A 27759-nucleotide genomic window follows, 5' to 3' on the forward strand; every position below is an offset into this window, starting at 1 on the left:
ACAAATGAAATCAACCAATCATTCATACATGCATTCCTTAATTCATTCATTCAATTAATAAACCAAATAACCAAGTAAACAATCGATTGATTGGTTGATCGATCAATCAATCAAAATATCAATCATTTATTAATCATCAATCAATTAATTTTACTTTTTCATGGAATTATCATATTAACAATATTCTTATTACAACAATAATATTGATTCATAACTTTTACATTTACTTTTTTTTAGAATTTATTTTTTTTTTATGTTGTTTGTTATCTGTTTAAACTTATTAGGGTTTTTTTCCTGCTCTAGTGAAAAACAGTACACAATTTGAAATACTAAATTTTTTATTTATCTTATTCATATTTAAAACACATGCAAGACAAAAGAACATTTATGCTGAAAAAGAAAAAAAAAACTAACATTCAATTACTTTTAAAAGTTGTCAGTTCATCTAGTTTGCAGTTCAGATATTAACATATACAACTATAAAGAGGCGCTTATTACCAGTGGCTAGATACACGGCCTCACTAATGAAAATACCACGTTCAACGCTACATTACTTACCATCTCTAAGATAATTTTCAGATCAAACAAAGAAACAAAGACGCTTGCTAACAATGAGACGAAATGTAAGCATCAACTCATTTCAGGTTATTTATTAAATTGTTCATTATAACACTAATTCACGTCCGTAGTTGATGTTGTCATTCAACTTGTTGTCATGGTTATCGGGTATCATATGTTCCCTAATGATTCTCTTTATTTCTAATATAATACACATTCAATAAGCTTTTTTGCTTGCTAGGTTTTGCACACAAATATGCACACTAAATGGATTGACTTAAATATTAAACAGCTTTGATAACCAGCAGTAGCATTAGTATAAAAGAAAATTAACTACTACTGTTGTAAATAAATAATTTCTTTAATCACGTATGTTAAATATGAAACATGTATTATATACAGGTATAAGGAATGAATAACTGTAGATGATATAAGGAAAAATATAAATAACAATTGTGACTTAATAAAGCTAATATTGGTGGATGAACTTAAGAAATGAAAAGAATAATTAAGTTACAAAAAAAAAATAGGAAAATAATCCATTATCTAGCCCTAAAATTTAACCGTACTCTTTAAACTAAGCAAAATTGGCCACCATGACTTTGAAGAACTCTTCTGCCTTTGATTCATACTAACCTAGACCATGCCTAAACATATTTATCATTCCTACTAACCAGTGCTTAACTCAGTATTTCCACAAAGTCAAAAAAGAAAAAATTTAAAAAAAATGGGCCTACTATTATATTTATACCACTGACTGCAACTAAATATTAGAAGGATTAATAAGTTACCTTCCATTAGTAAAGATAAAAAAAGTTTTCACTTAGTTACTGACATTTTATCACAAAAGTCCTTAAATTGATTAATTGCCAAATGCAAAAGAAAGATATTATTTATAATAATATAATAACAGTTTTATTTATTCCCAGAAAATATATTACTATGTATCTATTAATTTACAAGAAATATTTTTCTCATTATAATTTTTAATTGAAAGATAATAATACAATAACAATCCATGCCACACAGTTTATTTTAGAGAAACAGCTACTGTACAAATACTGTACATTCAAAGAGTCGCAATTCATTTAAGAGTCTATAACATACGTTATTAAGTACAAACTCATGATTCACGCATACAGGTAACATGTGAGTCATTCTACCATGTTGTAAAATGTCAGTTTACCTTCCTATTAATCATTCAATATAATTATTTTTGTGATAAACCATGAAACTTGTGCTTCTTAGTTTATATATGTAGTTGGATAGCCATTTCCTCTGTATGTGATGAAACCCTACTTAGCTCCATAGTGGTAACACAAGACTAAAATACTATGCTTTTTGCAGGCCTACGAAGCTTGCAGAAAGCATCAATTTATTTTCCCAGGTAAATCTAAAGTGTGAAGTTGTAGGTAATTGATCTAAAGACCAGGGCCACACCAAAAGTATAAATAGTTTACAGTACTCTTGTCATTAAATTTTAACAAAGTGGATTCCTGTTCAACATGTAGTCTACCGCCCTCTATACTGCCACTTAATCTGAACAATGGGAGATTATAGATTAGCAATCATGAATGGAGAACTGATGGGTAAGATGATATAGGGAAATATAATTCATTGATATTTTCATTGAAAATGAACATTGAGAGTTAAGATCAATAGAATCTATCATACCAACACATACAATACATTCTTTTGAGTATATTGGCAACTTAATAGAATGATAAAATTACATTACGTAGATAATAACATAATTGTATACGTCCTAATTAATGAACCATTTTGTTAATCAATTAGACAGTTTTGCATGTAAATATCATTATCATTGTGATAGTATTTTTTTTTTCATATAATTAAAATTATCTATAATTAGTTAATGTGTATTTCAGTATGCATTATCTACTTCTATTTGAAATCAAATAAAATTCTTATCAATATCAATCAATATTCTTCAATATTCATTATGCACCAAGCTTGTAGATCTAATGGTAGTGGGTTCGAATCATTGATATATCCCTTAAAAATTTATGTACTGTAAATACTTTATAGCACCTGCTGCAATTTGTATAAAATAAAACTATTGTAATCAACTGTCTAATAGCCAACGTCGGTAAATCTGGAGGTAATAGGTTCGAATTTTGAATTCGTTGATTTATTACAGATTCTAGATGATTCATGAATTTATGTATTTTAGTATAACATCTGCTTCAGTGACAAACCATGAGGGCGCTTCAAGCGCCCTTATTCTATGTATAATAAATTATCTTTTAGGCATGTCATTTTATTAGTGTTTTAATTGTTTGTCAAAAATTTTGTAAGCATTATCATTGTTTAAGCCTTGTTTGTAAATTTATCCTAGTGTGTTATATTGTAATATTCAAAAACCGTACTGTAAATGCTACATAATTCAGCTATGCACCGTTGCTGCTGTGTTGATGAAATGAAATGAAGCTGTATGATACCAGATTGGTAACTCTAGAAGTACTGGGTTCCAATCTTAATCAAAACTCATTCAATTCCAAGTTTCCTATCCACGACGTCAGTATGCATTGATTTACACATATATGCATTGATTATAAAGGACATACATTTCTATGCTATATTAATGTATGATATATAGTAGTTATGATATGACATAGTGTTATAACAATGTTTCACCTGTTGGTTTATGTGTTCATGTGTTTTTGTGAACTTCTACCCTTGTCAATGACATGTTTAGAGAAACCATTCTTTATATACTACTTAATTTCACTATAAATTCCCCTGAAGAAAGCTTATGTAAAAAAAAAAGTCATTATCGATGTACATAAAATATATATTTGACATATCAAATACAATAAACATGGATTGTCTTGTCTTTTATTGATTACAGATAAAGGATCCATAAAAAATATCCAGAAATAGATAATCATGTGTCTAAATCTACACCTTATATCTTAAGTTACAAATTGGCAAGCAGAATATTTATCACTAATAAGTTTAACAAAGCATAACAGAAAAGTGCATATCCAATATTGAAAGTTATATTTCCAACAGATTGACAGCATCCAATAAATTTCCTTCACATGTCTTATAGACAATAAATGTAAAGGTACTCTCAAATTCACTGAACGTAGTAGAATGAGCTGTTAGTAGCCCATCATACTAAGCCTCATAATTGCTTGGTAGGGTGGCCAGTTGCCTGCTTTTTAAACCCCCACCAGTATATTTAAACAAGTACTCAGTTGTACCTACAGGAATGTATTACTAGCACTGTTTTATTACTTATGCTCTTTAGCTCCTACTTCATGCTTAATGTGACTTAATACATGAATCAAAACTGTATGTGAAATTGAAAGTTATCGATAAAAATCATGTAAATAATTAACAACTTATATGAATTGTCTGTTGGGTATCGAATCTTATATTCCATATGTATAACTGTTTTATTTATTTTTTTTTGTTTAACCTGAAAAATTGTGCATGACTTATAACAAGCTTGCTCAATGAACTCTGAAATACGAGGTTAGAAAAAGTGTTTTTTTGTTTGTATATCTTGCAAAGATATTATAATTATAAGGTAGAGTTCTTCGCGATTTCTGTGTGCAAATTCTGTGATAACGCAGTGTAGGGCGCCCTCCTACACTGCAAAAGTGATTACTTTTCAATTTTGACATCAGGGATAGTTAACTAAAGATAGCACATCTGCGTGCAAATTCTACAACAACCGTAATGACAACTAGGACGTCCTCTCTCAATAGTTTTTACTTTTTGTTTCTATTTACTGAACATTGGCACTTCTATTTGTTACATGTAGAATCATGGAGAGCGCTATCTAGTAATTATAAGATCTTTGATATCTAGTTAATAGATGACCTGTTGTCAGCATCATTACTGAATTACTTTTCATCTTAGTTTTTATTCATTGACAGGATTAACTGTATATTTTCATCCCAATGCTTTCTGGTAGAACAATTTTGCTAAAAAGAAAATCTAGTCTCTTTAGAGATCTTTAGAAAATAAAGTCTTGCCTGAACTACACTGGTGTAGAGTATGCAGGTTTAATATTGAGTATTACATTTATGTTTACATGGTATACAAAATTCTCAATACCCTGTTCAATAGGCCTGTTAATAGCTTCCCTCACGTAATGTAGGCCTATGTCTAATACGTAATTGAGTATTAAATTCATGCTACATGGTATACAACATTCTCAAGACACTGTTCAACAGGCTTATTAATACTGTCCACAAGTATGTATGTTTAATAACTAAGTATTACATTCATATTACATGGTATACAACATTTTCAATACCCTGTTCAACAGGCCTGTTTTAATAGCTGTCCTCGCCTTCAGCACACCTGTTTGAAATTTCCGAATTCCTACTTGTTAATTTACCTGATTACTTCTGGATTGGTTCTGGAGTAGCAAGCATCAACCAACACTGCCTCGCTCAAAAACCACATCCAATAAGCTTGCAGAAATCATGACCTGCTTTGCGTTTGACCTTGTGCCTTCAACAGTATGCATATAAAAAAGGTGAGGGTAAATGCATGAGGGACTACATATGACCGGATGTCCCCTTTAGGACACTATTGGGAATAGACCATGTTTTTTTGTGTGAAAACGCACACATTTGACTTCCTAGGAACCTTACCTATAGCACAACCAAATGGTTTTGAATTTCTGCTCAATATTATCTCCATATCCTTTCAAAACTAATTTTTTATTCATCATGAGGAAAAAACAAACTGCCCCAAAGGATTACATTTTGTGTGAAAAAGTTAAAATTTCAACTTTACATCCTTATATACCTCATAACAAAAGGGGCTTAATCCAGAACTGCAACCTACTTTCAGATGTACTGTATAACTGTCATACGTGTTATACATCAAAATGCACCAAGCTATAGGAAAATGAACAACTAAGCCAGCTAATGGCATAAACAAATTTTGAACTTTATTATATTCTAATGAGGGTGTAAAATAACAGTAAATCCTTCAACCCAAAGTTCACATATTTGCAACAAAGTATTCATGGTATGTAAAAACCAACATTGTTGAATTTAGTTGGAACTAGAACAAATGAAAAGGAAAACAAAAATATGGCATGATAAAAATTAAAGATAAACTGCCTGTTTTCCAATAATAAACATTAACATTAAAATTCAATAATTGAAGTGATTTATTAGTTTTCTAATATACGAAACATTCCTTACTCAAAACTGACCCTTAATTCCCAACGATCATTATCAAACTAGCCAAGGGCATTCATACGGAAGTAAGTTTCACGACCAGTTTTTTACGTAATGTAATTAGGTGCAGAGGGGGCAGTAGACTTGGCAACCTTTGCTTATTATTATCCTCAATACACTTTTTTACTACAGACAATGTGAAATATATCTCAGATATCAATCATACTTAAAGAGGGGATCACTGTGTGTATACACATCGTAATCATGCATAAACTATAATCCTAACAACTAGTATGTCTCAGCATGAAAGCCAATCACATGGATAGAAAATTAAGGATTTTTCCATTTTTACAATGTATAGGATGAAATTTCTTGCGTGTATAACATGTAGCACTAAGTCTGAGCCTAACTAGGATTATTATAGGACATGGAGTGTTGACAGAGGGGAATCCTCAAGTCTTCAGTTCAGTCTAGTTACTAGAATCTATAAATAGACCTGATTATTTCAAGCTGATAAAATCAGTAATTTTATTATCAATCATGTAAAACCAAGGTCTGTACTATATTACTCATGCATATATAAATTATACAAATTAAACAAAGGAGAATAAAAAATGACAACAAAAATTCAAACCAAAGAAAATCTTTGTTATTTTGTTGTAATATTGTAAATGTTGTAAAATACCCCAGAATAAAAAGCTTCTTTACAGTGGGGTTAGCTTTTTCACAAACACTTTTAACATTATCTACTAATTAATGTATATACCGTAAATCCTCGAATTGAAGCCCTGGGCTTCTTTTTCTTGCGAACTTCAGATGGGCTTCTTTTCAAGATTGACTACTTTTCGAGATGGGCTTCTTTTCGAGACTACTTTTGCAAAGTAAAAACGTAGTTTTAGTAGTCATCATTATTTAGTTAAGTTACTAGATGAACTTTATAGGAACTCTGATAAAGTAGGTAATTCTAGCACTCTAGTGGTTATAGATTTCAGCAAAGCCTTCGATCATATTGATCACAGTGTATTTATAAACAAACTATTGACATGCATGTCCGCCCCTCAGTTATCTCATGGATTTCATGCTTCTTACGAGACAGAACACAATGTGTCAAATATCAGGGTACTAGTAGTGATTGGGAAATCACCAATGGTGGCATCCCACAAGGTACTAAACTAGGACCTCTCTGCTTCTTAGTAATGATTAATGAAAACACTAAGTGATTCCATCCATATCTTTAAATATGACATCACACTTGTTGAAAGTAAGTTGCACAATCAACCTAGTCGTATACAAGAAGATTTAGATACCTTTGGTAAATGGAGTAAGGAAAACAACATGAACCTCAACCCAAGTAAATGTGCCACCATGAAAATTTGCTTCTCTAAAAATCAAGTTGACGACCCCCCCCCCCCTTGACTATTTGTTTAATGGCTTTATAAGACCCCTCACAGAATATGCTGCACCGGCCTGGCACTCACAACTCACTGATAATGAAACCAAGAATCTGGAAAGAATCCAGAATTGAGCCTGTAAATTATGTTAGGACACTGTTATCATAACTATGATAACGCACGCACTCTGTGTGGATTAGCCACACTTAAAGAACGCAGAGAGAAAATTTGCCTAGACTTTTACAACTCACTAATGGTTAATTTTAAAAATTTGATCCCTAAAACCAGATTTGAGTGCCATGGTAGGAAATTTAGAAATGCCAATCAATTGTCTCTCCGCAGTCATAAGACCAAAAGATATTTTAATAGCCCATTGCAATATATGACCAGACTTTGGAATGAGAGAAAGGCCTAAAAATATTTTTAAAAATTTTATTTCCTTTTTAATTAATTTTAGGTAATGTATCGTAATTAATAATGTAGCTAATTTCTGTTTTATACACCATTTTGCATGTCTCATCAGTTTATGTATTTGTTGTTGTGTATAGATTTTTAAAATATTTTTAAAATTTTAAGTGCCTCTTTTGCCTTTTATGTCTCTTTTTGAGAATCTGTAAAATTGTTACAATTCAGTCTTTAATACTGCAATTACAATTATTTTTGAATAAAATACCTTTATGAATGAATGAATGAAAAAAGAGGGAGGCTTCTTTTCAGAAGAATGCTGTAAATATTGTGAATTTATACAAATAAACAATAAATAAGGTCAATGTAACATCAATCTGTATTATGGAGTGTATTTAACTGGCATTAAATCACCTAAACTAATGTATAAACCAAGCTTGTTTTCAATTTATTTTGTTTTCTGAAATTCATGCACAGGGTAGGCCTATGTACTATACACACATACACACAAAAAGAATGCCAATGCTATCTTCGAGGCTAATTTTGCAAACTAAAGAGGGGGTTTCAATTCGAGATGGGCTTCATCTTGAGATTTAGCCGACTGGGCTTCAATTTGAGGTTTTATGGTATTTTACTATATGGAGAAATTAATGAGTATTCTTCAATTTATAAGGAATCGGTTTTTTTAATAGTGCCAACGATACTAAACATCGAAGCACATAAAAGGATCATAGAAACATATCGATTTAATTAGATTTATTCGATGTAAACACCAAGGATAACCCACAAAAGTCCAAAAAAGACCTATTTCCAGTGGGGTCCTTCTGATGCTCATTGTTACGCTGGGAGACAATCCATCCCCTACTCTTTTCCGAAGAGTATACTGCATTCTTTAACATGCACCTGGGCTATACTGAACATGGGACCAATGACTTAAATGTCAAACATCTCATTTAAACGTTAAGCGTTACTTAAACTTGCATTTCAGCCCTCCAGCAAAACATAAGAATGGCAATGATGACCAAGAGATCTGGATGGTTCAGTGCACAAATTGGCTACCACCAGCTTAGGTACTCTATACAACTGACTGAAATTATAGAATCATGTCATTAGAAGATTTTGATGCGAGGGGAAAATGTATGGTGCCATAACACCTGATGAAATGTCATTCTATAATCTGGCAAAACAGTATTTAAATGTTCTTTTCCCACATCTATTTTACTGTCTTAAGTGGTTTTTTATTTGGTACATCTTATATAATTACCAAACACTGCCTGTTACACATTTAAATGTCATGGACATTTGTGTTCCCATCTTTTATTAAAATGCTTCTAAAAGTAAATTTTTTATGTGGTCAGTTAAAACACTATCAGTCACAACAAACTGACTATGATTTTAAGTACCAAGGATAAAAATGAATCCATTTGGGCTATTAAATAAACTAATATGGCGCATAGCTTGCTTTATCACTGATTACACAGCTTATCACATGGCTGTGTCGCATGAGTCCATAACATAATCCTATCACATACTCCAACTACCTACTTATATTATATCTCTAAAAGTTGTAATATTTCAGAATTATCCAATAAAAATGGAAACATGAAACAATCTGGCAACACAAAACTATTTGATATACAAAGAGCTTGTAAGTATACACTGCAGTCGGTATATATAATTCCTTATAATGCTCAAATCATGAAATTAAATATTTAACCACATGTCTCGCTTTTCTATTTTGCAATTCATTTTAGCTGGAGAGTACCATGTATCGGTGGATAAGTTAGTAAATCAAAGCATTTTGAAGACATACTGGATGGATCAAATAATAATAATTTATCATAATCAAAGAGATATATCAAAACAATGCATTTTTTTGCTGATTTACAAAGCTTTAACTACAAAAATCCTTAAATTCATTACCATCTCAAATACTATGAAAAGTATATTATTTCGCCACCTGTTAATTAGTCTGAAAAATTTTTTCTCATTCAATTAGAAAACAAATAACTTACTCAAATATAAAGCTATTCCAACTTAAGTCTTTTTGCTCATATACAGAAAGTATAATCTGTAATGTTTGCAAACTGTGTTAATGATAGAGGGCAGTATAACATAACTGTGATTCATAGCACAACAATCTACACTTTTGTATAAATTACTTCACATTCATTTCTACCAAAATCATAGGTAATGCCACAAGAAATTAACACATGATTTTGAATTATGAAAATCAGAAAATCCATGTCCTTCTTTAATCTATGTCAAGTTTAAATTTTATTTTTTCTCTTAGAGCTTTTAATACCAAAAAATATTCAATATTGCTACTTTCATGAAAGTATGAAATTCATTATCAATGAAGAGGAAAAAGAAGTACTATCCGGAGCTCAAAGTTATATAAATAATGAAGAAGATATGTTTAGATTTTCAGAAGGTTGAAATATTGTACACAGAAAATGGAATGAGAATAGACCAAAGTTGTTCACCTAGATAAGATCAACAAAATGCAACTATAGTTTTACCAATTAGCAATCTACAATCAAAAACTCCTTCTGTCCACCAACATAAATATTTTCCCTTTACTACCACTCAAATTAGCACTCTTTTTCAATAAGCATCCACCCAAGATACCTGTTGGCACTTACTGTACTTGGGATGGAGAATTGCTAAAGACTTGCTACAAACACTTAATACTTATTGAGTAGGACAACAATACAAAAGGTGAAAATATAAGTATTAAATATATAATGTACTTTTTGATTGTCTTGCTTGTATTTTGAGTTTAAATTATTAACATTTATTTTGTTTCCAATCTATAATGATGATACACTCTAAGTAGAGACGCTATTGACTACAAAATTTGCAGTTTACAAAGAGTATCCTCACTTTAAATAATGCCTCACAAGCACTGATGGTTTCATTCAATATTCTTTCCAACATCAACTTCTTTTTTATCCATTCTATCTGACTTGCATTTCCAAGATTTAAGAGTATTTTCATTATTTTCTCAGATTCAGGTGTAAAAAGAAATTTGATCATGAACTTTGGACTTACCAGCTGACTTGGGCGAGAACTTGTCTCTGTGAGACGCACACACAGCAAGCAGTCGGTACCCAATATCTAGATCATAACCGTTCTTTGCAGCGACTTGGCTAACAACCTGCATGTAAAAATAAAGACTTAGAATCCAAACTACTATGATGCTATATATAGATCTTAGTGGTAGCATTAGCATTACAATATTAACACATACTTCATCTCACTCTCATATCATAATAAATACTTTAATATGGAATTTAAGTATAAGGGAAGGACTTTATAAGTTATGAAGTCCACAGTTATTGTCTAATATGATCAATAAATAAAAATATGATACCATAACATATAAATAAAATAATAAATTCCTTTGAAACCAGCAGATATTTGTTTCTGACAACTTTTATAAACATATAATAAAAACAGATTGGCAGATAAATTCTCAGTAACCAGAAGGATAACCAACACAATAAACACAGAGAGAAACCCAAATGCAAGGATTCCAGAGATCACCTTTCCCTGGGGTTGATGTTCCCATAGCTAGCCTCTCATACATGTTATTTTCCCCTAGGATTTACCCTTCCTTGAAAAAAACCTATGGTGGAGGAAGCTATTCAAGGAAGCCTGCTCTAAAGCAAGCCTTGATGATCCTCACCCTGGGTAAAAGCTTTCATGAGATGATCCGGGGAAGGGGATCACTCTGGGCATGCTCTCCACCAGGACACATCTCCTGGGAAACATCATAAAATTAGCTGCAAAACAAATGCGAAGGATTTAACAATTATTTGATACATACTGTTAAACATGAGATGAGAGCTCCCTCAAACGGAGATTGAAAGGCTCGTGGGTCTTCACACCATTCCAACAGCTCAACAGCTGCTGACTGGAATGATGTTTTGTCAGAAAGTTGCTGAAAAAAAACAAAATAATTACATTCATAAATCCATACAAACTAAAATACCACTTAATGGCAACTACCAGAGGAAAAGAATTTAATGTTCTTTTGGTATAAATTATTGTACAATTTTATGATGCACTGCATCCAAGTCTAGCTCAGGTCTTGTAGCTCTTGTGGACAGAGAAACGCTACTTCTCTTTGGCAAAAATTTTGTTACCATTTTAAAAGTCACACGTAGTCCTAAATCTATATAAAGCCACAGGCATTTACCCTTTCTTATTACTCGTTGATAAGCTACAAGTGATGTGATTAAGTCATGGAAGGCGACCTAACTCTTTCATGTTCATTTTTAAGGAAAAGCCGGCCCGGTTCCCGCATTGCGTGACACAAACCCACAATATAGAAGTCAGACAAAATATAGGTCACTTGAAGACTAGTACAAAATCATGTACACATTCACGTATGTGAAAAACGTCCTTAGGCCATCTGTATTCGTAAGTTTAAAGGTGGTTAAAAACACACCAAAAGTAGCTCTATACGTAGTGACATATATCCGGCTAATGATTTTTTTTTAATGTAAAACTGATCCAAACTTTTGAACCTTGGAATGTATATTTCACTTTTAAACTTATTGAATTTTTTCCTAGATATCACTGTCAATAATACATTTTTAAAAATCAAAATCAAAACTGAATAGTACAAATCATGGGGGGAAAAAAAATCAATGTTAAAACTGTATTATCGTTTGAAGAAAGTCACATTCATGTTGGGTCAAAAGGGCATTGGCATAAAGTACCCAGTAAACTTGAACAAAGATGGTCTTCTGTCGGAGGAGAATAAAGTACAGATGAAATTGGGCAGGGATCCAATTTGACCTGTTGGCCAGCAGTCAGGAAGTTGTGGGTTCGCTCCCGTCCAAGTCACCTACAGCGTTTTATCTTTTATGATTCAAGAATCCCGTCTGAACAACATCATAGCTTGTCAGCTTTGTGTAAAACATCTGTTTCGAATGAAAACCAAACACTCTCAACAAAATAACAAGTTTATCTGTAGAAATTTTTAGTTTCTTTTACGTTCACTCTGATCACACACAGATTTGATAAATTACTAGAATTTAAATTCCTTATATGTAAGCTTATTTTGCCTGTCCATTACTTGTGGATAAAAAAAATGTGAGGAAGTTGACTTAGAAGTATCAATGTGGTAATACATAAAATTATATGAAATTACTAAAAATGCAATTGACTGGTAATGCAAGTAGAGGATCATAAACATATTATTATGTGAAATAAGCTTAACACAGAGTTTGAGATAAGGAGTTTCTAAAGCAATTTGTAAAATAAACTTAAAGCCCCATTCCCGGCAAAATTTCAGTTTTTAAGAAAAATCTAATTTTTGTATAATGTTATAAAGATTTATAAATATAATACGGAATTGCTACTTTAACTGAATTTAGACATTCCTAAGAATGAAAAAAATGTAAAATAAGACTGAAATTTGATTTTTTTGTGTTCCACACAAAAAATAAATGCGGATGAATTTTTCATTTTGATTTTGCGATAGGTCGTGAGAAGAAATATCGTAGGCGCCGAAAACATTAGCCTATCCAGCGCTGCTAGGCTATGATTTGTAATAATTGGAGTAATGCAAATGAATATTTTCTAAAAAAAATTCAGTTTTTAGTGAAATTTTGCCGGGAATGGGGCTTTAACAATATCAATAAGGCAAGATAGTTTTTTCAAACTAAAGTTTAATTATTAAAATGTCACATAAACCTAACACTGAGAGTTTCTAGATGCAATCGGTCAAATAAACTCAATGATATTTTACATTTTACTGTACTTAAATATAATATACACTTACCTCTTTGATACATAGGAGTCTATTGTTAGTCTGTTGAATATGCCTATCCATAGGAGGCTCTATCATTTGCATTATGCTTCATTAGTGACGACACTGAGAATAATAAAAACACAGTAATCATTATCTTATCTTATTCAAGTTTGAGTATGAAACCGTCAATCAGTGGCATTATCTACTAGGGCACCGGCCCACAGGTGAATTCAGAGGGGGTATAAGGGCGTACGCCCACCTATTAATTTTTTTTTTTTTTTTTTGTAAAAAAGAACCTTTGTATAAAGATTATCTGAAAATCACCATGCTCAATAGTAAAATTCAATCAAATACAAGCTCAAATTTATAAAATTGTTCCTTGCACCTCTACTAGGAGTTCTTCCCTGAGACTCTAACTCAGTTCACATACTCACATCCTTCCCCCTTTCTTATCAGGCTGGATCTGCTCCTGTATGTGCATCCCACACAAAAACATTCCCAGGTGCTCTGTCCCACTTGAATTTAGCTTAGCAAAAAGCAATACATTCAAAAATCACCTTGTCTAATCAGCTAACACCCCCTCACTTAGTTAATCAATAAGCCACCCACTTAACCTCCGCATCCTACATTAGCCCTGTCCTTATTTTCATATTCTTAGACATGCCACAGCTGCCAATGCAGTTATTGCTTGCATTTTTTTAAAGATATTTTACTAAACGCATCCTTTAGATGGGGTGTTAAGCAATTCGTCCAATGTGCAAAATAGCACACAGTGGTGGAATCAGGGTCGGGGGGGGGGGGCAGTAAGACCTATCCCCCTAAATTTTTTAAATTATGGAAAAATAAAATGGGGAAAAAAGTAAATTATACTAAAATCTAATACTGAGAGTGGCATTTCTGGCCATCTTCAGGTGCCATAATCATAAATTTTCTGACCAACCATGGTGGGGCTGAGGTGGTATAGACTCCCATCTGTGAAAGTCCTTCACTGGGCCCTCTGGATCTACCACTGGCAATTGTGCATGGAAAAGAACTAAATACACTATTCACAAAGAGTAGGTGATTATTTCCCAGTGTACTGGCCAGATTAGGGACTCCACTAAAGCTGTAATTCCCAGCGGCCTAACCCAAATTTAAACAAGAACCACACATTTACATTTGCAATTTAATGACCTTTAAACGAAATAATGTTACCAAGTTTCAAGGTATCTAGTTACTCATGAATGAATTTTGTTTTAATTAAAATGTAATCGCATCATCAAATGGCACCACCTTCAATTCAAAAGTTGGCTGCCAAGTGTCACCGCCTCTCACTTTTCTATTCTCATTTTTTTTTTTTAAATAATGGGTGGGCATAAAGTGAAATTTAGATAGAAAAAAAATGAGGGTAGCACACTGACACTGCTCAGCCACAGACACTTGTCAACTCCTGCTTGAATTCCTTTCATAACAATACACATTTATTTTTATACTTCTGTTGGTTTTTTGTTTTTTGTTTTTTTGGTTCTTTTTTTTTTTTTTAGTTTGAATTTTTAATTATAAATATCCTTGAAACATGCTTATATTTTTAAATTTTTTGTTTTGAAATATTACAAATACCTTTGATTAAAAAAAAATAATAGATATCCTTTATTAAAAAAATGTTAATAAACTGAAAGGTAGTGAACACAAACCAATCAAGTTAAAATGTACCCAGACAAGGTCAAGTACCTACATTTTAATATACGGCGTAGAATTCTAATTACAAATTCTATTGTGTTTCTATCCTAACTGCAAATGTTTTTCATTAATTTTTTCAACCACAAATCATCTAGCTGACATTTTTGGTTTGAATTTTGGGAAGGAAATTGCGAAAAAAGAAGAAATTGTGGAAAGAATATATTATGGAAGGGGATACATTTGGGAAAGGGAAAATAATGTAGAAAATGAATATACAAAGGCCTACTTATACGGCGTATTACGACACAGCCCGACGCAATTTATCATCAGGGAGAGTCTTCAGGTTGTTGGGAAAATATTCAGCATTTTAATATTCTAAAGTGCAACAGCCACCAACACAGACCTGTCTTGTCTGCAAACTCACAAGACACCAGACAACAATAAATCGCATCAGGGTGCGTGGTACGACACTGTCTGAGTTGGCCTTTAAATATTCTTTTATTCACAATAAGTTATGGAGCGGTGGCTTGGTGGTTATGATGAAACTTAACTTTAAATTTCAAGATCCTGGTGCAAATCCTGTTATCCACCAAGATTTTCCATAACTCCACTTCCTATGTCTTATAAAGTGACTTAGTTTAAGGAGCATTACATAATTCTAATACCCTATTCAGACTACACTCTGTTGCGATCGGTTGCGATGTAATCAGTGGTAATCCAAAACTAATTACTCCCGATCGCAATCAACGAACGCATTCAGACCAACACAAACAAACTTTACATTCTAGGGCCTAGGCCTCCGGTGGCTAGGCCTATGTACACTGACGCCAGCCAAACTATGCCTGTGGAATTCGTTGTGATTCGTTGCGATCGGACTCTGTGGTAATCAGGAGTAATAAAGATTGTAGCACCCAATCGCAACGGGTAACAATTGCGATATCGATTACATATCGACTACTATTGGTGAGCTTTCACACACGATTTTACTTTGCGATTGGGTATCACAATTGCTACAACCGATCGCAATGCGATGCTAGTCTGAATAGGGTATAAGTGTATGATAAGTATACTTGACATTTTAAAAATAATTTTATCAACATAAAACAAACATTTAAAAAACAAGGTTCAAATTGTAACTTTAATGATATACTAACATCTGTGGACTTTAACAAAGTCTCTGTTGCATTTATTAAATATTTAAGCTTAAGTGGAAGAGGAATAAAGAATGCAATTGAAACAAAGTAAGTTAGATATTTCTGAAGTTCAATTAATATTTCAAGTCTGGGTTCCTCTCGCGTAATTGAATCAACCGCAATGACGAGCAAGCTTTTTCACCTCTGCCGCCAACGTTGTTATCGTTGACAGAAATTAGATTTTCGCTGCAAGATAGACATCAGTAAGTGGGACATCGTACTCGATCCAATGAATCACACTGTAGACTTGTATCCATATTTCCTATAAGTTTTTTTTTTTTTTTTTTTTTCAAATAAAGAGTGTATATATTTATGAAGAAATGCTAAGGGATTTCTGAGATGATTGTATATGACTCATCTTAAGTTATTGCATTTCCTTCAAAACCTAGCTCTCTAAAAAGATGCTTGTATTTGTTGCAGACTGGGAAGTGCAGGGGTGAGCCGGGACAACGTTACCGGGGGCCCAGGACACACATCTTGTTAACGGAGCTTAAGTAGTTGTTCTTTTTATTACTCATCATAGATCTTAACATTTTCATGTCTGTTTGACATTAATTCACCACAATGTCAGGATTTTATATCACTTTTTTTCTGTTTCCCACACAAGTCCTTCATTCATTTGCCAGTAGGGATTATGTTAATAAAGGATAAACAAGTCATATTAATTAGTAAATGTTAGTAATTTATTTTCAGCAATATGTTAATTTAAAACATACCTTTTTTCAAAATTAACTTGAGCTTATTGCTTCAAATCATTATTCAACTCTGTAAACGCTATGATATAGTTTTCTATGAATAGCGTATCTAAATACTAATACTAATTTAATATGATGAGATTATTGATATTAACAAGATGAAATTATTGATATTAAATAGACTAAGTATAATTTCAAAAAATGATGAAATTATTGATAATAAATAAATATAATTTCAAAAAATATCAATAACAACACATCTACTCAAATCATTCACTTACACACAGTTCAGCACATTCAAATTATTCAAACAATAACAAACTTTATAAAAACAGATTAATCGTAAGATTTGAAGGCATTAAAGAGCTATCAACAACAGAAAGTATTTGAAGTGGAGACATCTATTTATAGATAATACCTTAATTCCTTTAGGTGCTGTAATTAGATAACCTGTAGCTATATATGCACACACAGTAGTTACCTATGATACCACAGGTAGGCAAGAGGCATGAGATTATTTTGGCAACTTTCAGATGTTGCTAAAAGTGGAATGCTTGCTATATACCATGAATGCCAAATCTGAATTATCGTTAAAGATCAATCCAGGCTGGATAACTTCCCTTTCAAAATTCATCCTGTTTTCTTTAAATGTACAAAAAACAGAGGAAATTATCTCCCCTGGGTGCTAAAGGATATTCTGTAGATATTCAGTTCAGTGATGAGAGGAAGCGTCAGTGAGTAGAGCAGTACAAATGTTTTTATAATATAATTGTGTGATTATGATTTAAACATTTTTAATTAATTGCATTCCAATTTACATTAAGTTTGATCAATTTTCATATTCTTGAAAGATAAAAAATAACATGAAAAAATTATGATGCAAGCATTTATGATTAAATCCCGATGGCTTGCATCACATTCTTTGAAGATTGTTTAATACTAAAGTACCCACTCAATTCAGGAATCCCCCACCTAATTCTGAGACCCCTCTAATTCCTGAACACTGTTTACAAGTACCAACTAACAATTTTCAAACTTTTAACACAAAGCTAATTCCTTTTGAGTTTTTTTTCATCATTTAAAGATAAATAAAATAGAGATTTAAAGTTAATTACTTTTAGAGAAACAAGAATTAGATAATTATGTAAGTAGCAAATTCCAAGTTATTATTATAGTTAATTATATTAAATGATTTAGTTTAAATGCAAATGAAGAGTTCATTATTTATTTTGCACAGTATAACCTTTAACCTTTTCTTTAATGTTATCGTGAAGCTGCTACTAAATAATAATCAACATGTTTGTGAATACTGACAACCACGTGCAACGAGATATTATCAATCCAAATATAGTCATGTGAATGGTATGGATCAGTATCTTTCTACCACAATGGTACTTGCCAAATTATGAAAAAATCTCTTCCACGTGATACTAAAGCCAACCAGTAACATTACTTGTCATTTCCCCTATGCCCAAGAGTTTCTTGAACTCCTATGTTACTGAACTTCACTAGAACAAATCAACAAGCATAACTATTTTTTTAAAATACTAATACTTAATCATTCAATTCAATCTTTCTTTATTCTGAAATACATAAGTACTGGTCTCCCAAGAGGCCCAGATTCAACGGTAAAACAATCATGTAACAAAGTAAATACACTATATATAAAATTGTTGAAAATCCAAGATTACAAAATACCTTGAGTGACGTTTTGTCTAAATTTATTACAAAATCTCTAAACAAAAATAATTTCAGCAATGATAACCACCAATACAATAAATTAAAGCCATTAAATTAGGTGACAAGTCATATTTATTTGAATATTAAATAACCAAAGTCACATCCCTCTGTGGCGAGACCTTGAATGAACTGAATCATCTAAAAAAACCACAATCAACTATACATGCAATAAACAGGACGCCATAGACCAAATATACAGATCATGCCAAACCACATCAAAACTGTGTATTACTTCATGTTAAAAGCTAGTATGTGAAGTACTAAAGCAGTGGTTAAAAACCGGATTCATTTACGAGCTCTTAAGCCGAGTATATTTTAACGTGGTATGAACACGTGTTCATATAATGAATACCCTCAGCTAATCAGCTGACATGACAACAAAGATTCATTTAAATTTAGATGCACCCTGACCATTACAATGTACCGTACTACTCGCGTGAGAACAACATAAATACCGCTTAAAATTGTAAAACAGAATTTAGCATACCAGCCAGGCAGTCTATCAACATATAATATTGTACGTCAATCAACTTCAACACTTGTCAATCATTCAACCTGTCAGATGAATGTCACATATCAAAGTGGGCTGTTTAACATGATTAATGAATGCAACATTCTATACTAAATTATATCATGAAATACTTTAATGTCTGGGGAAAAATTGACAGCAATAAAAGGCTGACCAGTGTGAACTATGGGCTGTAAGAACTTCAGGCTCTCTATAGGGACTCTTAATATAAAAGCAAATACTGCAAGTTAGCACATTATACATAAAATATTCCCATCTAGAAAACATTCCTGAAAAATACTAATAGTATAGCATAAAATATTTAATACAAATCTTAAAGAACACTTTATTTGTATCATAATGTAGATTTGATAAAGTTTTGCCAACTGAAAAAAGTTAGTGTAATATAAGTTGGTTTATTCTATTTTTGTTGGGGGGGGGGAAGAGGGGTGGACAAATAGCATATTTTGATTAGAGAACTTTGTAGTATGGATTGATGAGTGAAGACTTGATATCAAACAAAGCAAAATAAAAACTGATCAGAAGATTACAATTACAGTACGAGTAAAGGGGATAATGAACTAGTTTTATTTTATTTTATTTATTTATTTATTTTTTTTTTATCTATTTATTTTTTTTTATGAACTGTTTTTGTATTACTTATATTAACAACTGATCAAAAAACCTTGCAAATATTATTGTGTGGTCTAAGTTCAAATATATAGGCCTATATTCAGTACGGTATTTAAATTGGTTACTTGGTATTATAAGGAAGTCATTAGCTCCAAAATGAAATATTCATTGCCAAGTGATAGACACATAAATAATATGGTTCCTACCAACTTGCATAGACAGTTAAATAATTATTTTTCAAACTATTTCATGAAGTTTATTTGATCCTTTTAAATTTAAGCTCTGTCTAGGTAATACATTTTTCTTTGACAAAAACCTGCTATATGCCCATATATAGTCATGATATGCCTATATATGGTCATAATATGATGTCATCATGACCATATTTAAGCTTGTCACATTTATTTTTTTAAATAAAATTTGATAGTCTGGACTTTTGGCTTAAAAATTCAGTGTTTGCAATCATTTTTGAGAAGTTCTCCAGATTTTACCAGACAGTAGTAATATCTAAACGAATAAGAACTTGACATTACCACATTTTGGCAAGTAAAAGACTGACATTTATGACTCACAAGTTAAGCAACTCATCGACCGAGTGACCAGTATAAGCCGGTCACATTTATTTCCCGAACATCTTTCGCTCGGCAGTAACATCTGACAACGGTTAAATCTGCAGTACAACAGGATTTTGTCCTATCAACAATAATTGTTGTCCCTACGTAAAGAAACTGATATCAATGTTGAAAAACATTCAATATCTTTGTTGGTAATTCATTTACAACAGTAGGGGCCTAATCATCAGAGGTAAATTTGTATTTATCCTTTGATTTAATGCAAATTTCATGCATGAATGAGTCAACTTACCAGCACCAATTAACACCTATCTACACGTTATTGTTTGCAGATAAACATCTTATCTTTATATATTATATCTATCAAAATCTTCAAATGCTGGCTAATTTCGGCCTCCAAATGATTTCAATTACCGGTAACAACAGTGTCAAATAGACTAAATATACATTGTTCCTATTCTCGCTTTTGCTGTAGTATTTCACCTAAAAATGAGCATGCTATAAAATAAATTTTTCTTTTTTCTTCTAACAAGTATCGTTTTTTTAAATGAAAGTGAAGGTAAGTGTCTGTTACAACCGCACTACTACATAACTTAACTGTAAAAAAAATTGTTTATGAATGATATGGGTCTCTTGCGAACATAAAAAGTTTTCTCCTACTAAACTCTCCTTCCTTCCTTCCTGCCAACTACCTGAAGACGAAATATAATACTTTGTTAATCCCAACCTTTCACACTAATTACCCTGAAACGGATGAACTAGATTTAGCAGTTAATTTTTTCTAATTTTTTCAAGGTGCCCACACAAAAACAATCAGACTTAACGGTAAATGTTGCAACTAATGTCACAATGACATACTATTTCTATTACCGTACTGTGTCGTTGCTTCACGCATCTGTTGTGTTCTTTCCTACATATGCCGAGAAAAAGGGGGACAATGTGATAATAGCAACTGAAGGGGGAATAATCAAATCATAGGTTGGGGTCACCGATTAAAGTTTATCTCATTTTTATTCATTCAGGAATCAAAGGTGATCATTCTACATTCTCACATCGGAAGTATTTTTTTACATTCTGGTAATTTTTCACATCATACTCATTTTTCTTGTCAGAAATTTTTCACATCGTAGTCATTTTTCATATCATTGTCAATTTTTCATATTTCAAATTCATTTTTTACTTCACTATCATTTTTGCATTGCTGTCAGATAGATTTAATTAAGGCTCCACATCACATCCCAGCCAATCAAAATACAGGAAAGATTAGGATGCTTGCATTTTCATAAGGATGAATTGGGACTCTATCGATATTAAAACTTGAACATATGCAACTGCTTCTGCCAAATGAATATTCTCTTTTAATAAAGTTTACAACTCCCTTAAGATATCATTTCACCAACGGTCTATCATCGCAAAAACTTAAAAGATGAAATGGGAACAGTGCCAAGACATACAGTACTGCTCGGTCCTTACACGATTAACCCAAGACAAATTGTCCCCACAGCATCATCATTAATCTTTATCGTTTAGCTGCGGTATGCTCTCTCAGATAATTTATCCCTAGAAATGTCACAATATCTATCACGTGCGATAGACAGCATGCACAATAAAAATGAATCCCTAATCAAATGTCTATAACAACTTCTTTGAATCTTTAGTGTAAATTTCCATATAAAGATGATAGTAATCATGGAGGAAATTGATCAAAGGAAATTATTAACTTATTTTTTGGGAGGTTCAATTCCATAAAGAGATGATATTGGATTTCTAAGAACAATTGAATATTAAGCCATCAGTTAAAACATTGCATCACACATTTATCATCATCCTTTCCTCTGCAAGAACCATTTTTTGAGTAATCGCACACCGGTTGCAGTTTAGTTAAGCTTCCAAATATTAGTTAACCACAGCAACAAACATGATTACAGTATTTTGCCATGATTAAAGTGCCACTCTTAAATAAGCATTGGCGCATTTCAAACATTGCAGCGCTTAATCAAGAGTTATATTACCCAATGTGCTTTTACATTTTGTACCATCAGAAAAATCTTATAGAACCAACATCATTGCAAAAAATCAGTTATGCTTATGTACAACAAATTGCTTGCTCGGTCTGCAAACATCATCATTTAGACAAGCACCGAAAAGTCATCTGATGGTTGTTGCTTTCAAGTAGATTCACCATTTCTGTTTTACTAGCTAATTTATTTGTCAGGTTTTTTTTTTAGGACAGTTAGACACCAGCACCATTAGAGCTTTTGTGGGTTGTGAACCAGCGAGTCCTCTTCAAGGGCTTCAACTGGTAAACAAAGCAGCGAGAGCAAAGGTGCTGGTTTCTTCTGCTTTTTGATTGGTTTAGCTTAGGACATTTCATGGGTTTCCATACGATCCAGTTCAAAATTTTTCATGTTTCCGTCTCTAGCGGATATTTCTCTATTAATCGTATTTATTATTATTATTATTATTAATATTATTTTAATGCTCCAATAATATGTAGTAAGCACCACTCTAAAATAAGCACCCCTGTTGAATGAAAACGTTATAAAGCACAGCGTTAGTATACAAGAGTAAGGAGGGGAAAGGTAAAGCCAAGTCCACTAGGCTGAAAAAATTTGGATGACTACCCTATATATTTATATGAGAACCCTAACCTACACAGTCCCTTTCCTCCATTTGGGGTCCCACCGGCTGCGCATCCCGTCGTCTAGAGAGTGCCAACAACAGTCACACCCGGTAACATGAGCAAACTCTAAAATAACTTAAAATGCGAAAGTTTTAAAAAATAGTTGGCAATGATATCTGAAGAACTGATTAAAATTTCTAATTTTTTCCCAGACATTTCCCCCTCCTGGAAAGCTTGAACTTTCAGAAATTTCACAGCTCAAACATTGATAATTAACTCAACAGATAAATTTCTAAATAATTCACTTTGACCTGGAGTCGCTTTGCCTCAAGCAATTTTTCTGCAAGCACAATTTATCCCTTGAAAATCCGTTTCCGAGAAAGTATTTCATTGGCTGCAATGTAAATTTTTGTTGGAGAAATATTTCCCAAAGCAATTTTAAATGCTATATTAAATTTAAATAGTATAATTAATTTTGCAGATAAATCAACAAAAAAAGATACCCTGAATTTGGATCCCTTATAAGGCAAAAAAAAAAAAAAAAAAACTTGGGGAAAAGTGTTAATAATTCATAACTGTATGCATTAGGCCAAAAATGGAAATCGTGGGTTGGTCCGATATTTTTTTTTATTTTTTTTTATTTTTTTTTTAGTAACACCTGAAATAAGATACGCCTCAAACTGCAGTTCCTATTATTAAGAAGATCCTAGGCCTAAGGCCTTGTAGACCTAGCGCCACAATAGAACGATGCCAAGCTTGCCAAACAAAGAGTATTCAAAGTAATAACATAATAATACTAACCAAGTGTATATTGAAATAAATTTATTAAAAATTAAATCTGTTTAAATAAATATTTATAGGGCTTCGAAACGTAAAATAATTTGTGCATCCGATCCACACAAACACACAAGGACAAGTCGAGCAAAACCATCCCATGGCTAAGAAATATTGGCCAAACAAGCGCCCTCTATGTAATATAATCAAAGTAAACTTCGAGAATAAAAAAATTTAATCAATAATAATTTTACCGATTTTACGTGTGTATCTGTATGGCCAGATTTTGGTAAAAATACATGTCTGTTTTAAATTTTATGTTCTAAATGTTAATTTAGGAAATTATATTTCTCGTATTTGTACTTAAATAAAAGAAAAAAAACCTTTAAACAAAATTATAAAAAAAAAATAAAATAAAATGGCGACCCGATTTAAAAAAAAAAAATTTTTGTTCGGTCGCAGAGGGCAACACAACATTTTTTTTTTGACCTTATCGGGGGAGAAGAAAAACTTTTATTACATTACTAATAAATGTTTGCAGTAACATCTCCCAATTACGAACTCTCGATTTTACGAACCCAATTTGCCTCGATGACGTAATTACGAATGATCGTTTTCAACTACAAAAACACTTGAAAAAAAAATTAAAAAGCTTAAAGCAAGAAATATTGATCGTTTTCAGCCGAGATATACTACATTTGAGCAGTGGATGCTTGTTCAGGCATACTGTACAGTAAATCTCACGTTATTTTTTATTTGAGGGCGCTATTCGCATGGATTTGCGATTTTTAGAAAGAGAAAAAAAAACTAGTTTTGGCCATTATTTGGTCATGTTTTCATTCGGAAATCACTTCAAATGAATACTTCTCAGTGAGCTCAAGTAATTTTGGCTTCTGTAAAATATTATTTTGTTGTAGAAAACAGTAAAATCCAAGTCATTTTTCGTGACAAAATTTTGCTCCCTTGTCAAGGCTTAGGACTACCTAGCCCTGTACTTTGTATTGTAGGCCCATGCCTACCCTCACTAAACTGAGATGCTATGAAATTTCTCTCTCAATTACAAATTTTCTCAATTACGAACTCTGTTCGGACGGAGGGGTACGTAATAGGGAGATGTTACTGTACTACTTTACAATGTAAAATTTACATTTTATAGTCTGAAGCTTTCTAACGTTTACTGTACAGCATGCATTACCAACAGATTTATAACATTTAACTCATAAAACCTTTCCTTGAAACATAATGAATATAGAGTAATACGAAGCTATCTGAATGACAACAACCTGAATTGATCCGCCACCATTGGTCACTTCTAATGAGATAATCAGGAAGTTTGGCACCTGGAATATCTTAGTTATACACCGGACACCTGTTTTTCTAGCAGCTTGCTATCAACACCGTGTACGGATCTACACACAAGTGCAGCACTATCTACAATCAAAATCTCGTGGGAATCTACAAAATGTGTCAATATCATGTGACTATGAGCATTTTCCATAGTCTAAGCTATTAAATTTTATTCCACAAAAATGTGTAAACTAAAATGCCCAAATATGGTCATGATGACATCACATCGTGACCATATATAGGCATATCATGACTATATATGGACATACAACAGTTTTTTGTACAAAATGTTATAGTCTGAACAGGGCTTTACAATTTTTTTTCAGTGTGTCAGCCATGCACTGCTGAACACGAGCGACCGCTCACCGGGCCACGCGTTCCTCGACGCTTAAATATGATACAGGCACAAGTTGTTACATTGGGCTTTTGGAAGAGCTAATAAGATAGAAATTTTTAAATAATTAGAATGTTTATTTGTACAAAATAAATTATTATTTAGAATGTTCATTTGTACAAAATAAAAATATCTTAAAATTGAAAAAAAAATAAATAAAATAACAAGAAGCGATTCGAACTCAAAACCTTAAGTTCTTCAGAACATATCCTTAACCGACCGTTCCATCCATGCGACGTGCCCTATTAGTGGTAATGGCAGTAACGTAGTCCTTGCTGACACCCCTGTTATGTTTCGTAGGTGCAGGGGGAACCCTGGGGTCCAATTTAAAAAAAGGGCGATGAAAGTTTGTTGGAAATCGCCTCTAGTCATGTTTACAAAACTTCCTACACGTCCGTTCAAAACTGTTGATGTTGGACGCTTTTAAAGTTCTGGTAACAAGAACAAGATAAGCAGTGAGGCTCTGGGATCAGCGCCTTGTTCGGACCCAAAAATTGCATTTTCATTGAAAAGGGGTTCCCTAAACCCACCCAAAACAGCCCAATTTTGGTTTCAAGGGGGTGGGCTTCTACGTTTGTACCCGAAGAACTTCCCGTATTATAAATTATCTACTGCTATAGAATAATTTCATCAAATTGTCTATCTTTAGCAATTGATACAAATCTCTATTCAAATACAGAATGAATAATAGCTAAAAATAATGTTGCTATGGTATGAATGCTGACATATATGTGGCCAACCTGGACTTTGTTTTAAATGTTTTTATTATTAGTATGACAAATCCTTTGTTCTGTAACACCAGATAAGATCAGAGAGGAACCATCCTCTACTAGGCCTTTGACCTACATGGCATACAAATACGCACATGTACTGACACCTGGAATTCTTTAGCTCCTTATTATGACACCTGTTACAATTAATACATGTGTAGTATGACTGGTGTGGAGCCTGATAACTTTACTCTTGGGATTAAAAATGTCTTCTTTTTAGGACATGTCGCAGCAGATGGTCAAAAAGAAGTATGATTCTGCTATGAATTCAAGGTTGTAAGTACACTTTTCACTGATCTATACATGTGACTGTGTATACTTGTTGAATTAAACCCAATTTAGCCTTATTTATCTTTGAAGAAGACCATATAAATGTCTCCTTTTTATCCTTATTGCCAGGATGACAGAAAATTAACAGGAAGAATTTGTTAAGTATGAATGTGGGAGAACTAAACACAGATGGATATATCAGCAGCATGATTTTGTATATCATAATAGTACTGAGTATTAAAAACTCAATTATTGGATTATTCCACTATCAATTTAGGGGTGGTCACTTTTATTTAGTACTGTATAAGTTGGCTTATCAATATCAAGAATAAAAATAATTGATACTGCAGTTTGATTAATCAATACCTGTACAGCAAGACGTCCATTTTACGTACTCCTTGGTACCAAAGGGTGTTCATAAATTGAAAATACTCCTAAAATCAACTAAATTAATGATGCTCAAAATAGCATCAAAGAAATTCTACTGACAGATTTTATTAACTCTGGGAAGCGACTGTCTATGTAAGATGGGAGACTCTTAAAGGGGTGGATTTTAGTGTAAGGGGCCCTGGATATCATAGAGGTGTCATACTGTTAATTAAAAAGCATACCCACCTATTGGCCATGCCACAATATAAAATTTAAACATTTCATCCAACTAATTTTAGACTACGAAAAGATGGACAAGTTAAAAGATATTGTCTGTTTATCATTGATAAGTAACAATTTGAAAATTAGCTTTTGAACGACAAGGAAACAAAGTTTTAAGAACTAAAGTATATCGTACATTTCAGTTCTAAGAAAAATTAATCAACAGATTTTCCTGATTGAGGAGTATTGAGGTAAGTTTAAACAAGATATATCTTAAACATAAATAACAGTTATTTTAATAAAACTGTCAATATACCACAACGTAAAGATTATTTTATATTGATTATATAACATTATTCTTAATTTAGGGGAAAAATCCCTGTCATAAAAATTGAATCTTCCAAAAACACTAAGAAACTTAAGCCGAGACGTCTCTCGCTTAAACAATGAATGATATAAATTTAACGATCCCAGAGTATATTCGCAACAATTCATGCCTTTACCTAATATTTAGATGTTAAATTGCAAGATAAAGTGCTACAAACATTAATTTATATTGTTAAAACTAGAAATTGCAAATTGCAAGTGAAGTGCTGCGAAGTACAACTGCATATAAATGTTCTTCGTACAAAATTATTTATGCGAGTCAAGTGAATATAATGAATAATAAAAATATAACAAATAATATGAGACAC

The 27759-nt window shown here is 32.4% G+C and overlaps 1 protein-coding gene across 2 annotated transcripts in view; it reads right to left on the bottom strand.

Annotated features, from left to right (window-relative positions):
- Positions 1 to 370: 370 nt before the first annotated feature.
- The window catches only part of LOC117114410 (zinc finger MIZ domain-containing protein 1-like), a 72185-nt gene continuing 44796 nt past the window's right edge, over positions 371 to 27759 (bottom strand). The window contains exons 4-7 of one of the 2 annotated variants that reach the window (XM_033258083.1): positions 13326 to 13418; positions 11361 to 11474; positions 10583 to 10688; positions 371 to 390 (exon numbers count right to left, since the gene is read on the bottom strand). In XM_033258083.1, the coding sequence (XP_033113974.1) occupies positions 386 to 390; positions 10583 to 10688; positions 11361 to 11474; positions 13326 to 13397 (297 nt within the window). In that variant the 5' untranslated portion in view covers positions 13398 to 13418 and the 3' untranslated portion in view covers positions 371 to 385. Of the gene's footprint in view, positions 391 to 3415; positions 5053 to 10582; positions 10689 to 11360; positions 11475 to 13325; positions 13419 to 27759 lie in introns of those variants that run through there. The other variant, XM_033258082.1, reaches the window with a different exon arrangement.

This window comes from Anneissia japonica, unplaced genomic scaffold (assembly GCF_011630105.1).
Source record: "Anneissia japonica isolate Jap-2015-1 unplaced genomic scaffold, ASM1163010v1 scaffold1231_len1163931_cov198, whole genome shotgun sequence".
NCBI classification, from domain to species: Eukaryota; Metazoa; Echinodermata; class Crinoidea; order Comatulida; family Comatulidae; genus Anneissia; species Anneissia japonica.